Genomic DNA, 17,436 nt, shown 5'->3' with positions numbered 1-17,436 from the left:
ATAAAAACTACATTGTATCTGCCAGTTTAAGCTTTTATGGCTACAATATGTTATGCTTTTGACAAAGTAATCCACTTTCATGAATATTTTACTATGCTAAGATACAAAACTATGTGATATTGAAATATCTCGCACATCAGAATGGTAATAGTCAAGCGCGCTGTACTTATGAGGAACCTGTACCATTTTTTAATCTTCTTCTGTGACGTGCAATTGAGTTAAAAGCACAAGAATCAAAATGACTATTAATAATTGAGCCATATATCTGACAGTCTAGCTCTAGCTTTTGTCACAGCATACTTTTAAAGACATAAAGAAAAGATATATCTGTGTAGAAGTGTGAAGTCTGCACTGAGTTCACATACATTACATATGGCCCATTTAGACACAGCGATTATCGCTCAAAAGCCGTCTTTTGGCTGAACAATTGAGCTAATTACAGAGCTCAGACCTCCCGCTGAGTTCCGTAACAGCTCTCAGAAGCTCATTTGCATGCAAATGAAGCTAATAAAATACTAATAGCAATTAGTGCCTATTAGTACTTTGTGTAAAACAATCACTGATCTTTCAATCTTTTGAAAGATATCTGTGTGTGTAAATGGGCCTTTAAACTCTTTTATCAAATCCACCATCACCACATCCTGAGGCAGAGAGTTCCATAGTCTCACTGCTCTTACTGTAAAAAACCCTTCTATCCTCTAGATGTTACTGTCTTGTTACTGTCACAGTCTTGGGTATAAATAGATGATGGGAGAGATCGCTGTATTGTCCCCGATATATCTATACATAGTTATTAAGTCACCCCTCAGCCATCTTTTTCCCCGAACTAAATAACCACACTTTTGATAACCTCTGGATATTGTAGTCCATCCATTCTGTTTATTACTTTAGTACCCCGACTTTATACCCACTCAAGCTCTTGTATATCCTTCCTGAGCACTGGTGCCCAAAACTGTACATCATATTCTATGTGTGGTCTGACCATTGACTTGCAAAGAGAAACAACTATGTTCTCATCATGTGCTCCTAGACCTCTTTTGATGCTCCCTATGATGCTATTTGCCTTGGCAGCAGCTGCCTGACACTTGGTTGCTCCAATTTTACAGTTTACTAAAATCCCCAAGTCTTTTTTCATTTCAGCCCCCAACTTATCCAGATTCATTTACAACTGCATACTGTCCTTTCTTCTGTTGATTACTTTACACAGTTTTGTATCATCTGAAGATACAGTCAAACCTCTAGTTTCATTGGTAATCCATCCGAAAGCAATCGTCTAAACTTGAAACCAATATAACTCGAGGCAATTATTTCCATAGGAATCAATGTAAAACCAATTAATTTATTCTAGACATTCCAAAAAACACACCAAACCACATTTTTGTACAGCCTTTAGCACTGATTTTTCAGCGTAGCGTTAAATGCTGTACAATGCTCCCATTCATTCCAATGGGGCTGTTCACACAAGCTTTTTTGGCCCTGTGTCGGCCATTGAAATTAATGGGCAGCGGTTTTAGCGCTGCCGAAAATGCGTCACAACGTGGTACCGTGATTTTTGGCAGAGTTAAACATCCTAGCTAACCTATCTGAGAGAAGAAAAAAATCAATACTCACCGTTGGTATCCCGGGGTCCACTCTCCGGACCTCCGTGCAGACTGCTTGGCACTTGTCAAACCGGCAGAGCATCTGGCTAGTGACAGGGATTGAAATTCCCTGCCTCCAGCAAGACATTGTGTGATTGGCTGAGTCGGCTAAGTGACAGCCTGCTCAGCCAATGATGGCCAGCGCTGGATGCTCCAATCACAGCCATTCATCCATGTATGGCTGTAATTGGAGCAATCCATGAATGGCTGTGACTGGACAGCGAGGTCACATGGGCCAGCAGCCACTGGCGAAGCTAGAAGAAGCCGGCAAAAGTAGGGGCAAAATTTTGCCTGGAAAAATTAACGAAACTGGAAACTGGCGAAAGAAGAAGGCAGCGAAAGTAGAGGTTTGACTGTATTGATATTTTACTGTGCAATTCCTCTACCAGGTCATTAATAAATATAGTAACAAGAATAATGCCCAGTACTGCCCCCTGTGGTACCCCACTAGTAACAGTGACCCAGACAGTGTCCATAACACTAATAACTACCCTCCGCTTTCTATCATTGAGCCAATTACTTACCCACTTACTCACATTTGCACCCACCCTCATTTTATATACCAACCTTTTGTGTGGCACAGTATCAAACACTTTGGAAAAGTCCAGATACACAAGATCCAATGATTCTCCCAGTTCCAGTTTAGAACTTACCTCCATCGAAGCTGATCAAGTTGGTTTGACAGGAGCGACCCCTCAAAAACCCATGCTAATCCTGAGTTATACAGCTATTTTTCTTGACTACTCCAGGATAGCATCTCTTATAAACCCTTCAAACATTTTACCTACAATAGAAGAAAGACTTACTGGCTTGTAGTTTCCAAATTTACTTTTTGACCTTTTTTGAATATTGGCACTACATTGGCGATACCCCAATCCAGTGGCACAGACCCCATCACTATAGAGTCCTTAAGTATAAGAAACAGTCTATCTATTTGGTGATTTGTCTAATTTAAACATTTTAAGGCGGCTCTGCATTACTTTCTGGGTTAAGCTGGTGAAATTTTGTGGAGAGTTTACTTTATCACTTTGGATGTCATCTGACATCTCACTTTCCTCTGTGAATACTCTGGAGAAAAAACTATTTAATATAGTTGCTTTCTCCTCATCACCCTCTAAACTCTTTCCTACATTATATATTAAAGGGCCAACGCTTTCAGTGTCAATCTTTTTACTATTTATGCAGTTGAAGAACCGTTTTACTCTCTTTGGCAATGAGTCTCTCTGTCTCCATCTTTGCTGCTTTTATCTGTTTTTTACATTTTTTTTATCAGTTTTTAGTGCTTCTTCTCTGCCTTTGTGTTTTAGTAGTTTAAACACTTTCTTTTTTTTTGTCGTTTATTGCCCCCTTTCCTTTATTGAGCCACATTGTTTTCTCCTATTCCTAACTGTTTTATTCATGTAAGGTATGAACTGCTCACAGTAAGTATTTAAGTTTTTTTTTTAAACATTTCCCATTTATTTTCTGTACTCTTTTCGGAGAAAATTATCTCCATCAATAATATTAAGGGCATCACTAAGGTGATCGAATTTTGCCATTCTAAAGTTTAGTATTCTTTTAGCTCCCCAGTAAAACTCCCTTTTGAAAAACAAGTGGAAATTTATTATATTAAGGTGACTATTTCCCAGAGTCCTCAATTTGCACCCATGTTATTCTGTCTGTTAGTTAATATTAAGTCTAAAATGTCTGTCCCCCTCGTTGGGGTAATTAATTATCTTTAAAAAAAAGAAACCTATTACCTTTATGCGTTCAGCATGTTTCAGCCTTCGAGTTTATATGCAGAGAGTTAAAGTTCCCCATAATAATTACCTCATTGAGATTTGCTGCTTTATATATTTGCCTCAGGAATAGATTTTCAGTGGCTTCTGTTAAATTTGGTAATCTATAGAAAACCCCTGTGAGGATTTTATTATTTTTCCTCTCCATGAATCTCTACCCATAGAGACTCCACATGTTCATCTTCCTCACATATATCTTCCCGTAATATGGCCTTTAAACAGGATTTTACATAAATACAAACACTTCCCCCTTTCTGTTTTTTAATATCCCTTTTGAACAGACTTTAAGCCTGTAAGTTCACAACCCACTTGCAGCTTTCATCCAACCATGTCTTAGTTATTCCCACTATGTCATAGTATTCCCCAGAAATTACTTCCAGTACATTAACCTTATTCGTCAGACATCTAGCATTTGTCGCAATACAGTTTAGAAGGTTTATGTTATTTTTTTCTTCTACCGCTTCACCCCCATTTTCATTACTTAGTTGCAGGTCATTGTCTACACTATAGTCCTATCTATCTCTCTGGTTGCCCTCCCCCCAGCCCCTAGTTTAAACACTCCTCCAACCTTCTAGCCATTAAGGTGCAGCCCATCACTGTGGTAGAACCTGTAGCCAACAGCAAAGTAGGTCCAGTTCTCCAGGTATGAAAACCCCTTCTTTCTACACCAACTGTTGCTTCCCTTCCTAATCTCCCTCTCCCTTTCTGATGTGACAGATGGTACAGGTATTATTTTAGATAATACTACTTTGGAGGTCATTGCCCTAAGCTTACTGTTACGTGTGCTTCTGGGATCTGTAGTATTAAGGTTCCTAGCAGCACAGTTCCACAGGTGAGGGTTAATTGAGCTGGCTGGATGTGGTATTCTCCAGCAGTTAATCGCTTTTAGTCTGCAGCACATATAAACCCAACTCCTGTCAGTAGTTCCTGGTCTTGTACTGTTTGGATGTATCTGTCTTGTTCCCTCTCAGATCTGTGTTGGCATGTAGGTCTGTTGTGTCTCTCTGCTTCCCTAAAGATGGTTTGGACACCTGTAGTCCTAATTTTGCAGCACATGCATCGCCCCTTTTCCCTTCCCTTGACAGGTGCAGCCTCCAAACGTCTTATGTCTCGTTCTATGTGTCAGTTGGTGGATCCCTAACGCAGTTCCCTATCTCAGCACGGTGGCTATCCCCCCTGTATTAGGACACTTGGACTTGCTGTGGAGTTTCATCTGTGTGCATGTGAGCTCTGGGTGAGTTCGTGCCGGTAGAGTCCGTGCCTGGTTGTCTGTCCTGTTGCAGCTCGCTGTGTGATCTGTGTTCTGTTCTGTCCTGTTGCAGCTTGCTGTGTGATCTGTGTTGTTGCAGCTTGTGGTGTGAACTGTGTCCGGTGCTGCTGGACTTCTGGTTAGTGTAGGGACTAGCGGTATAGTCAGGAGCCTTGAAGTGGCCCGCTAGCTTCCACGTTTTGATCAAAATGTCAACTAATACCGTACCTGGTATTTATATTCAGCTTACCATCTGCTATTAGGGTTCACATTTTGGTTGTTGTATGCTGTGTTTTCTGGCTCTGTGTGTCCTGTTGTTCTGTCCCTGTCATGTGGCATGTGTATGTATCCTGTTCTGGTGCGTGGTTCCTTGGAGCAGCTAGGGCCCAGATCTGAAAACCGCTGGGCTGCCCTTTATCGGGGCGATGTCTCCGCTCAGGTAGGGCCATGTCATCCTCCTTGTAGTTCAGGGCCAGTTGTCTGAAATCTGTGTGCATCCTTCTTGGTCACGATGGTGTGGGCCCCATGCTTAGTTGCCCATATGATCGTAACACATCCTAGTTTTCTGAAATTGTTTTAAGGACCTTCCACATACCTCTAACCATGTTATTGGTGCCAATGTGTACCATGACTGCTAGGTCCTCACCAGCTCCTCCCAGTAATCTGTCAAGTCTATCTGCGATATGCTGAACTCGAGTGCCAGGAAGACAACACGCCATTCAATGATCCTGGTCTTTGTGGCAGAATGCTTTGTATATCCATCCTAATAATTGAGTCTCCCCCTATCAGGACCAGTCTAGTCTTCCCTGTGCTCCTATTCTCCTTCTTATTGGAGCAGACATCCCCCTAGTGGTTAGATGCCATGTCGTGCTGCATCAGTGCTAATCCTGTAATGGTATTCTTTTCATCTGCCAAATTTACAAACTTGTTGGGGTGTGCCAGTTCAGGACTTGCACTCCCATACTACCATCCACCCCCACATCTACCCCAGAAATCTCCTTTCCATGTTGCCATTGGATCTCAGTGTTGCATGCTACCCATTTAGATCCAAGTTATGGGCTTCCAAATGCACAACACGCTCACATTTCATACAGCATTATGCGTCCTTGATTGTCTGTTCAAGGACTGCATACATGGCAAAAGATGTACGCTGGATGGCGTTGTCAATCATGACGAACATGGGAATCCTACAGATAGATTAGATAAAAGTAATATATGCAGAAATTTAAATAGATAAGAAGTTATTTAATACAAGTGATTCTAAATTCCCTGTTGTGACTCTGTATACCAGACATGTTTACTTTCCAATGTTACCTGCATTATTGTGTATCTATTTTGATCCCTAATTTTGACCTTGGCTTGCCTGACTACTCCCTTGCCTGCTGTTCTGCTTCCTATAGTCCTTCTGGTATTTGACCTTTGTCTTTGGTGTTCTATCTGACTACTCAATATAGATCCTTGGGTTGTTTCACTAAGTGGTCTGTTTGCTTCACTACTCAGTGGCTACTTTTGTGATGCATCATGAGGATTCATAGTGAAGGCCAGATCCCTTTACATGGGGTTACAGGATGGAGCCTTGTATTCCATGCCCGCTGCTAACCAATGTAGCCAGGTCCAAGCCTGACTGTGGATGTTCTTTTGCTGGACAGGCCATTTCCTCCCTTGACAGTAATGTCACAGCTGTCTACAATCTCTTCCCCTCCCGGCTATCTCTAATACAGAGAAGAGGGAAGGTAAAGCAGAGAGAAGAGGATATCACCTCTGAGCCAACAGCAGTCAGATGCAGGGAGATGTCTGTTCCATTTTGGAAGCAGCACCACGTCCAGCTATATATAGGAGTAAGGCCTCATAAACACTTGCACGCATGATTTCCACTGCTGAATCCCACAGCGGAATCCACCCATGACTACAGACATGGGAATTAAAAGACAGCTTCTTACCTCTCAAGGTCTCCTCTGTCGTGGCCGGATCTTCTTTTTTCAGCATGGCAGATGCATTCGGGCATGATGGCCGACGTGCCCAGCACATGCGCACTACCTTTTTGCTTTTTTTGAATCTCCTGCTTTCCCAAGGACCGGGGCATGTCCGCAGTGACAGCTGTAGCTGTGCCATGGACCAGAAGGCTTCCATTGACTTTAATGGAAGCCGTCCCTAAGGGATCAGCAGGAAAATAGAGCATGCTGCAATTTCTTCTGCGCATGCGATCCACACACCAGGAAGAAAAATCACATCTGCATGCTTTAAATTGCCTTGCGGATGCTAATGCATCCCAATGGGCGGCTCGATTTGCGGATCTCCCACATGGGTTAACACAGTCTACAGCAGCAAAATGAATAAATATATCAAGGTAGACTAGTCACAAAGTTACTTAACATTGCATTAGGAGATGGTGATTTAACAAATTAGAAAAGGCATTATATTTACAATATAACAAGCTTGGCCACATGCCCCACTTTATGTAGATTACAGGTTTAATTACTAGTGGTATCTAGAAGGTAGTAACAGAACTACACAAAGGGCTTGTTGTGATGAGATATTGTAGAGTAGTAAGAGTTGAAGTTCATTTAGATGGGACAAGTGTCAGGCAAATGATGCCTGACAGCGCGTCCCTGTGATTCTCACTCCTGTTGCAGTGTCCGAGCGAGACGTGCCAAAGTGGGGGAGACCATGGGGATTGCGAGATGGATGTCACGGGTGGCTCTGCAATCTTTCCTGACAATGGTGGCAAAGGTGTCCTACTCGGTCGTAGCCCAGTGGCACAAAATACACATAAATCTCTTGTTATAATGAACGGTGGTTTGCCACATGATGCCAGCACTTCATCCAGGACTACGGTAGTCAATGGCGGAAATAATTTGACATGAGCTGTTTTGGTTAGCAAACCGGAAATGACCAGTTTACTTCAGCTTTTAACGTAACTGAAACACTGTATAATAGTGACAGTCTTGCAGAATACAGCAGAGCAAACTGTTATGCAGTACAGTTGATTTCCAAGTAAATACAATTTCCTCTTCAACACTCTCTCTATTTGAACTTGGAAGTTTACCCAGTTTGAATTCCCACAGGCTTAGTTATCTGTGAGTCTTACTGGAAGTAAATTATGCAGATGTTGAGATTAGAGCGAAGATGGCCGCTTTACTCCCCCTGGCTTTAAATTCATCAGGTTTTGTGTTACTCACTGTTTTAGTGGAACAGCTTCAACCTTACTCCTCCACACTGCTGGTAAGACTAGGGAGCTGGTGAATCCTGGCTTTGCTGAGGAGAAATGTTTGCTTCAGCTCCTTACACAGCAGACCTCCTCCCTGTACGTCCTCCTCCGACGACCTCCTATGCAGGCTGACCACTGAAGACTGCTCTGACTCCTCCTTCACTTCCTGCCTTGCTCACGCACTTTTTGCCTCTCCTTCCCCTCAGCATAGAGGCTCATACTACAGTTTCCCACACTGAACTCTCTCTCCTCCCCTCTACCAATCAGTAAGGGCATGACATACAGCCAATGAGCAGCCAGCTGTTGCCAAGCTTCAGCTTGAGAAGGGGAGAAACAGGGTTTCTCTGATGTAAGGCACTTTCTATGTCTCCTGGAAGCACATAGCAAAGTATGACAGGACTATGAATGTGTGGCTACTCTGGAGGATCCTCTGGGCTAATACACTGTGCTGTTACACAGGAGTGAGGATCGTTGAGCACTCTCCCTCGCCCGCCTCCATTCACTGTTAGCAGCAGTCATTCAGTACTGCACAGCTGGTCGTTCAGTTTTCAAGCATGCTGAAGCTGAACGGCTCTTGCTCAGTAGTTCAGTCTCTGCATGCATTTACATGGGACGACTATCGTTCAAAACCCCACAGGAGCAAGGGGCTTTTGAACAACTATTAACGATAATCGTTCCGTGTAAAAGGGCCTTAAAGGGGTTGTCCCGCGAAAGCAAGTGGGGGTATACACTTCTGTATGGCCATATTAATGCACTTTGTAATATACATCGTGCATTAAATATGAGCCAAACAGAAGTTATTCACTTACCTGCTCCGTTGCTGGCGTCCCCGTCTCCATGGTGCCATCTAATTTCAGCGTCTAATCTCCCGATTAGACGCGCTTGCACAGTCCGGTCTTCTCCCTTCTGAATGGGGCCGCTCGTGCTGGAGAGCTGCTCCTCGTAGCTCCGCCCCGTCACGTGTGCCGATTCCAGCCAATCAGGAGGCTGGAATCGGCAATGGAACGCACAGAGCCCACGGTGCACCATGGGAGAAGACCTGCGGTCCACCGTGGGTGAAGATCCCGGCGGCCATCTTCGCAAGGTAAGTAAGAAGTCACCGGAGCGCGGGCATTCGGGTAAGTACTATGCGTTTTTTTTTTTTTAAACCCCTGCATCGGGTTTGTCTCGCGCCGAACGGGGGGGCTATTGAAAAAAAAAAAAAAAACCTTTCGGCGCGGGACAACCCCTTTAAGTCTAAAGCTTGTAAAAAAAAAAAAATTTGCGAGGAGAGCTATATAGAGGTATGAAACAATTCTGAGAAATATCCAGATATTTACTTATCACATTTTTACTTTTTAAATCTTTCCAAAGATATAAAATGACAAAACGTGCAGAACAAGATCAACTAAAAACAAATGCTTTCTAAACCTATGTACATACATTACTATTAGAGATGAGCGAGCGTACTCGGAAAAGCACTACTCGCTCGAGTAATTTGCTTTATCCGAGTATCGCTGTGCTCGGGTCTGAAGATTCGGGTGCCGGCACGAGGCGGGGAGCTGCAGGGGAGAGCGGGGAGGAACGGAGGGGAGATCTTTCTCTCCCTCTCTCCCGCCCGCTCTCCCCTGCTCCCCGCTGCGACTCACCTGTCAGCCGCAGCGGCACCCGAATCTTCAGGGACGAGCACAGCGATACTCGGATAAAGCACATTACTCGAGCGAGTAGTGCTTTTCCGAGTACGCTCGCTCATCTCTAATTACTATATAATAACCTGTAGTTAACAATTGTATTTCTTGAGACTAAGGGAGTTTTGTATTGATAAAGCCAATGCTGATTTTAGAAAAAGCCACTTTCTGTGGGACCTTTGTCAGAACAAAGTATCACTAAAAGGGAAATATAAAAACAGACAAACGATTTGGCAGTTTGGCAGTCTGCATGTTGAGGGGGTGCACATGTCTGCCCTCCTGTATCTGTAAATATATGGCCATTTTCAGTGAATCTTTAACAGTATAGTAGCACCCAGTGCTTCATCTTCATGCTTATATACATGCTCAATTTCTTGTTAGTTATAGGAAGCCCAGTATTCAAAAATCAAAACAAGATTTGCTAGAAAAATATATTTGGAAATTTAGAGTTTAACTTTTGCGATTACAATAATAATAGTTCTATTACTTGCTAATAATAGTTCTATTACTGGCAGTATAACCTGAGAACCTTAAACATGTAGTTGCTCAGACAGTAAGAATCCTGCTTTAAAAATCTGTCACAGGACAATACCAAATGCACTGAAATATCCAAGTTCTCATGCTTTGTGATCTTTTAGAACAATAGACACCAACCAAAGTATTCTTCAAACATTACATTTACCACCATGTTGTTGTGAGTAATATTTTGTAGTTGTTGCCAACTTTTCATGCCTATTCAAAACTGTTTATTATTCCTTGATGAACCATTAGTCAAGATAGACATGTTTTTAACAATTAGGGCTTGTTAGCGTTACACTGTGGGTAGTAGATTTGCAAGGGGTCAAAGTTCACAGCCACTGACTTACCCCTCCTGGAGGCCACAGCTCACTTGCTGCTCCTATTCGTGTCAGATGCCCAACTCTTAAGGGGCCAGTGCGAACCAAACAACTTGCTTCCCTGCCAATCCCAGGATCTCTCTCAATATATCAGGAGGGTGCCTGAGTATTGTAGTCTATTTGATCTTCTCAAGATGCTCTTACAAGTTGGTTCTGACCGCATTTCTGTTCGCTGCCTGCCCTGACCTGATTCACCATACTAAATCTGTTTTCAGTGACCTGATCTCTGATGTGTTCCTCATACTGAACTTTGTTGCCTGCCTTAATCTGGACGGTCTGACTACGCCCCTGTTCTTACCCTCAGGTACTATACCTATGCCTCTAGTAACATCAGCTGCCACAGTATTGGGACTACTTTCTTCACAATGGCCTAAGGACCCCACAGTTAAGCCCACATTTTGGCTGGTGGGTTAAATGGTGAAGACTGGGATACCTCCGGTATTGCCTCAGAATTTGGCCTACAGCCCAACCAGTCTGTGGTTCAGTGGATCTACATCCATTGTGTCTGACGTAAGCAGAGTTGCAACATATACTGGACTTTATCCTCACGTTTCCCTCTTTTCTTCACTGACACAGTTATTAGTAGAGCAGAATCTGTTGTTTTCTCCATACGTACTTTATAGAAGACCGCGTAACAGCAGTCTCCTCCCACCAGCTTAGAGAGAACTGGAAATTTAATATACAGCCAAGAAAAGGAAATAGTGCAGATAAATGCCATATACACATCATTGTGAAAAGTCAGCTACGCTGTAAAGTCAGTATGTGCCAGTGATTTACCAGTTGGGTGACAACCTTAGATGCAATGTAGTCATAGAAACACTCATGGAACAAACTCACCAAATATGTTGATACATAAGGCAAATAACAAAATATGTATTAAAATGATCAGTGCATACCTGCAAACAGAAAAGGAATGGGAATATTTATTTTACAGGATAAATTTAACATCTATTGTGAATTGTTAAAAAGTATGATTTCTATCATGGGTTGTTAATGTATGAGGCCGCTATGTGTGTTCTGCTTGTTTTTTTACCAGTTCAACACAATTTGCTGTATAATTTCCAAATCTACAGGTATCACTGCCTAGACATCCAACACAAATTATTAATAAAGGAAGCTTGGATGCAGAAAATGGCAGGTGCCACCTTTTATTTGACAAAATGTACAGCATCTCCAAGTTCTGTCAATGGAGAATAAGGTACAGTACATAGTTGGACACTGCATAGGTGCTGCAAATATGCAAAACAGTGAATAGAGTGTACATAAATCTCACTGAAATTCCCTTTAAACAGTGTAAGGTGACTGTCACAGGACAATACTTTGGTCAGTATTTTGTATTTTCTAGAACAAGAAGTGGAATCTACAGAGAAAAGCATAAAAAGTAGAGATGAGCGAGCACGCTCGGTAAAGGCAGATACTCGAGCGAGCATCACTCTTCTCGAGTATCTGCATACTCGTCCCAGCAAATGAGGGGGGATGGCGGGGGGGGGGGGGGGGAGCGGGTGGGAGAGAGAGATCTCTCTCTCTCCCCACCTGCTACCCTCCGCCGTCCCCCCGCATTTGCTCGGATGAGTATGCAAATACTCAAGAGCGATGCTCGCTCGAGTATCTGCCTTTACCGAGCGTGCTCGCTCATCTCTAATAATAAGAAATCCGTACGTTTCTGTGTGTTGGCTAACAAATACTGATACAAAATACTGACATGTAGAAGTGACATAAGGATACGTTCACACTAGCATTTTCATTTTTGTTTTGCTGTTGTGTTGTGGAAACAGCAAAACAGAAAGCAAATGTTTCAGTCCGTTTCTGTATATTCATCTCCATTCCGTTTCTTACACTGGATCAAAAGTACAGACTCTTGTGCTTTTGTTTCCAGTTTTGGAAATGGAATACAGACGGATCTTTTTTTTCCCACTGCATTGAATGGAACTCGAAGAAGATGGTGGTTTTTCAATGAATGTGCCTCAGTTATTAACACTGTTGCGTTAGAGTGCTGGTGTTGTAGGTTCAAATCTGGCCAAGGGTGACATCTGTTTGGGTTTTTCCAAAGTTGTTGCTGAAATTGGAACCTAAGACCCCAGCATTGCAAGGCAACAGTGCTAACCAAAGAGCCACATTCATTGAATAACCACCACCATCCCACCTTCCTCCCAAACCTCCTCATATCTAGCAGCAGCACAAGAAAACGGATTTGTTTTATATGCTGAAAACCAGGTAGCTCATGGATGTTTTCCACTGATTTGCGTTTTTAGTAAATCTGGATCGGTTGAAAAAACGCTGGTGTGAACGAGCCCTAACAAAGAATGTATGCAACTTTGTTTCACATATCAACATCTTAAAAAAGATTATAACTTAAAATAGCTGTGCATTGTGTGAAAATACAAATTTTATTTAGAAAAAAAGTTCATACATATTTCATCGTATAAAATAACTGATTAAAGTTGTTCACACTAGTTGGCCCACTCTAGACCTAGTAAGCAATACATGTTTGAGGATATATTTACAGAACTGTAAGGATATTTATTTCACTTGACTTTATAATATTTTAAGATGTGCCAGCTGAAAGGTCAAAATCTCACACCATCACTTTTTAGATGACTGTCAAGAATAGGTGCGTCCATCTTCTCTTTCCCGTCATTTCTCATTGGTCTGAAATAAAAGGTTTACATTAGTTTATTATTACTACAAAATGAATATCTTTCTAGAAACTACAGGTTATCAAAAATAGGAATGCTTTCAAGTTGTTCAGTAGCTGTATGAGGCTGTGCCATTATATGTACCAGTATTTTACCTTTTTTTATTCTTTATGACTTTTATTTAATTTTTCTCAAATCATGCTTATTTTTTTGTTTTACATTAACCTAATAAAACTTTACAACTTTGTTCTATTTAGTTGTATTAAAATTTAAACTCACAAAGGAAAAGCGACTGATATCAGAGTTAGCTCATTCACTTGTATGCAGCTTGTTTAGACAGGCAGATACATTGTTGGCTCGTTCAAACAAGAAATCATTCAGTCATTCACATTCAATGTATAAGCGAATGAGAAGGATTGAAAGTGACAACGATTTTTATGCCTGCATAAAGTGAATGACGAACAAAGAGTGAACGATTATCGTTCATCATTAATGTGCGTTTAGACTAAATGATTTTACTTTCACTCATTTGAACACTTGTCGTTTCATCTAAAAGGGCCTTTAGGCTTGATTATAGTTGTACTAGTATCGAAAAAATACTGACAACGAAGTTGGAAGGGAGTCTTATAGACCAGGCAATGCTCCCTGGGAAAAAAGGGTAGCTCTCTCCCAGGAAAAAAAATACTCCTTTCTGTACTACCACCTTTTTTATGTAGCTATTCTATAAGTTAATATTCAACATTTTACGAGGCCATGCAACATGACTTCAGTGTAAGGAAATTAAACCCATACACAGATAGCAGCATAGCGGTTCAGTAGTGAGCAGGGTACTGGCTAACAGCTTTTTTTCCCCCAGAGAGCTTCGCTTGACACTATAAACCAAGTTGGTGGTCACAACAAGAAGTAACAGAACCTCCTTAAGACTCACACCTAAGGAATCTCACCTAGCCAACTAATATACTAATATGCTTTGATAAGTGGGATTTGTCTTTGGAAGAGTTTGTTTTCCTTATGAAGAAGACATTTGTGTGGCTGATATCCTTAGACATATTAAAAGGCCTCTTAAAGGGTCAAACATTAACTTCTTTCAGTGTTTACCAACATTTTCAGCTTTGGCATCTATAGAACTAGTACTCTGCCTTTAGGGACACAGTGATTCTACGATAATCTCTATAGATTTTGTGTTAGATTGGGGATAGAGTACTAGCCATAGATATACAATTTTTTGGCTACTTGGGAACTATGCAATTATTTTATTCTTGACCCTACAAGACAGACTATTTATCTAAGAACTTCCCTGCATAAATGTCAACAGATCCCCCATTATACTGGGACCAAGATATCTAATGGTTCAAGATGTGACACAAGACTAAAAAGAGTATTTACTGCCATCCAATAATCAATACTTGATTTCTAGGTGGTTCAGTTTTGCAATCCGGATATCTAATAGGTTCTCCTCTTAGGGATTTCCCTCACACTGAACACTGTGACTTATTGGTTCTTGACGAACTGTCCTCAAAGACAGGGAAACACATCAAACATACTCTCTGAGAAACTTTTTGAAGCTTTTCTTTTATGTATCATTAAAGGGGTTGTCCCGCGCCGAAACGGGTTTTTTTTTTTTAAACCCCCCCCCCCCCCGTTCGGCGCGAGACAACCCCGATGCAGGGGTTAAAAAAACAAACCGGAGAGTGCTTACCTGAATCCCGGCGGTCCGGCGTCTTCATACTCACCTGCTGAAGATGGCCGCCGGGGTCTGCTCCCTCCGTGGACCGCAGCTCTTCTGTGCGGTCCATTGCCGATTCCAGCCTCCTGATTGGCTGGAATCAGCACGTGACGGGGCAGAGCTACACGGAGCCGGCATTCTGCACGAGCGGCCCCATTGAAGACAGCAGAAGACCCGGACTGCGCAAGCGCGGCTAATTTGGCCATCGGAGGCCGAAAATTAGTCGGCACCATGGAGACGAGGACGCCAGCAACGGAGCAGGTAAGTATAAAACTTTTGATAACTTCTGTATGGCTCATAATTAATGCACAATGTACATTACAAAGTGCATTAATATGGCCATACAGAAGTGTATAGACCCACTTGCTGCCGCGGGACAACCCCTTTAAGACATACATTTAATTGATTAATCTTCTAAGTAAAAAATAAGTACTCGGAGTGATTCTACTGAACCGCTGGGATACGCACTTGTTAGAAATACATTCTACAATACCCAATAAATATTGATTCCTCCCAGTGTCTTCCATTCTTTTACCTTAGTGCTCACTACTTTTAGCACTTATTGGAGACTATTAACTAGAGCACCTAACACATGTCATTCTATGCGCCACATGCGAAGGTATCTGTACCTCTAGACTTGACACCACCGGTTGTTGTCTACTAACCAAGATACCTACCGGGCGTGTATCTTGAGCATCTTTTTAAACCTTTTTCCTCAGAGTGGCAATACAGTTGACAGTATTGTTCACTGTAATACATTCCCTTGCCCTCTGGAGTTGATCTATTTATATGTGTTTGTATGGTTGTTAAGGGTACCCACATCTATATCACATTGCTAGCTGTGGCTAGTATACTTATTTAGGGCCCTTACATACTATGTGTTGTGTGTCAGCGCTAATGTGTTTTAAATAAATACCAATAAACTCCTACATTTTAATTTAGTTAGTCTATACTGTGAAGGGCTCTAAAACTTTAAGTCATAGACTTTGTTTCTGCCCCTGTGAATATTTTGAAATACAAAGTTGCAATCAAAATAAATCTACCTGCATTGCAAATTAGGTTTATTTGCCAATTTGACAAATTGTCAGGTGTTGGCAAAAAGCCAATCAAACAATAACAATTTAAATATTTTAATACAAGTGGTTTCAACAGATTCAACACAAAATGCCACATTTTAAAACTGATGTAGTCTCAGAATTATTCAACTCCCTAAATACCATCTCTCATAAAAGGGTACAGTTACAAAAAAGGTGTTGTCACAAGCACACCTGATGCAACTAATCAAAGGTTTTATGAGTTGCATTAGGTGTGCTTGAGATAAAACACATCAACTATCTGGACTGGCTAGGGCTTTGCTGACTGGTGTTTGATAGTATGTTAGAAATATGACTAAGAATAAGTCAAGAGACTGGTCCAAAAAGTTAAGAGAAGAGATCATTGCCTTTTACAAACAAGGAAAACCATACAAAAAGATAGCAAAGACACTGGATGTTCCTAGAGTTATATGGAGGCATACTTTGCAAGTTTAAAGCTGCAACAACACAGGCTACACTTCCTGCACATGGAAGAAAAAGCTTCCACCAGATTTCTGAGGAGGCACATGATCAACCCCCCCCCCCAAGTAACTGCAAAGGACCTGCCGCAGGATTTGGTGGCAGCAGGTGCTGAGGTTTCTGTTTGCACAATAAGGCTGGGTTCACACGGGGCGGATTCCGATCGCAATAAAGTAAATAAAAGTGGTTAAAAAGTCAGATATTTAGCTGCCCTGATGGATCGGATCCATCAGGGCAGCTGAAAATACTCACCCGGCTTGTCCGCGGTGTCCCCCGGAGATCTGGTCCTCCCGGACCCGCCGCCGGCCTTCTGCGCATGTGCGCCAGATGATGACGTCACGTGCATGCGCAGAAGCCCGGGAGCCCCCAGCAAATTTAAAATCTCCTGGCTCCTGGCTCCCGGCTCCTGAAGGTAGCTGTGAGCGGTCCCCGAGCCCGCGATTGCTGCTATCCATTGGATAGCGGCGATTGCGAAAAAGTTTAAACAGTTTTTAAAAAAAGTAAAGTTTCACCTCCCCTCATGGATTGGATCCATGAGGGGAGGTGAAAATACTCACCTCTGTCCTCCCTGATGTCCCGGGACCCGAAGTCCCCGTCTGCGCATGCGCGCCCGATGTCAATCATCGGGCGCGTGCACAGAGGGGCTCGAGCCCCGGGAAATTTAAAATCCCTCTGCTCCAGGCTGCCATGTGTAGCCAGGAACAGAGGGATGTCAATGGGGACATGATCACTGTCATCCAATGGATGACAGTGATCATGTAAAGTTAAAAAAAAGTGTAAAAAGTAAAAAAAAAAGTGTAAAAAGTAAAAAAAAAAAGTTAAAAAAAGTTTTAAAAGCTTGCGTTTCATCCCCCCAAACGGATCATATCTGTGAGGGAGGATGAAATGGCGTACCTAAGGCCCGCGGATTTATCCGCGGACCTTACCCCAGCTTCTGCGCACGCGCCTGTCGCTAAAATGGCAGGCGCATGCGCAAAAGCTGTGGTAGTTTAAAACCTACCTGCTCCTGGCTACAAAACTTAGCCAAGAGCCTGGAGATTTCACAGGGGACCACGGTGAGCAGTTCCTGATCACGTGTTCGCC

General features: G+C 42.4%; 1 protein-coding gene across 1 annotated transcript in view; it reads right to left on the bottom strand.

The window, feature by feature from the left end:
* Positions 1-12,806: 12,806 nt before the first annotated feature.
* Positions 12,807-17,436, bottom strand: part of SLC22A3 (solute carrier family 22 member 3) — a 120,563-nt gene continuing 115,933 nt past the window's right edge. Inside the window, exon 11 of the mRNA XM_066605430.1 lies at positions 12,807-13,087. Within this exon, the coding sequence (XP_066461527.1) occupies positions 13,006-13,087 (82 nt within the window). The 3' untranslated portion in view covers positions 12,807-13,005. The remainder of the gene's footprint in view (positions 13,088-17,436) is intronic.

This window comes from Eleutherodactylus coqui, chromosome 1 (assembly GCF_035609145.1).
Source record: "Eleutherodactylus coqui strain aEleCoq1 chromosome 1, aEleCoq1.hap1, whole genome shotgun sequence".
In the NCBI taxonomy this organism is placed as follows: Eukaryota; Metazoa; Chordata; class Amphibia; order Anura; family Eleutherodactylidae; genus Eleutherodactylus; species Eleutherodactylus coqui.
This window is presented reverse-complemented; position numbering and strand designations above follow the sequence as displayed.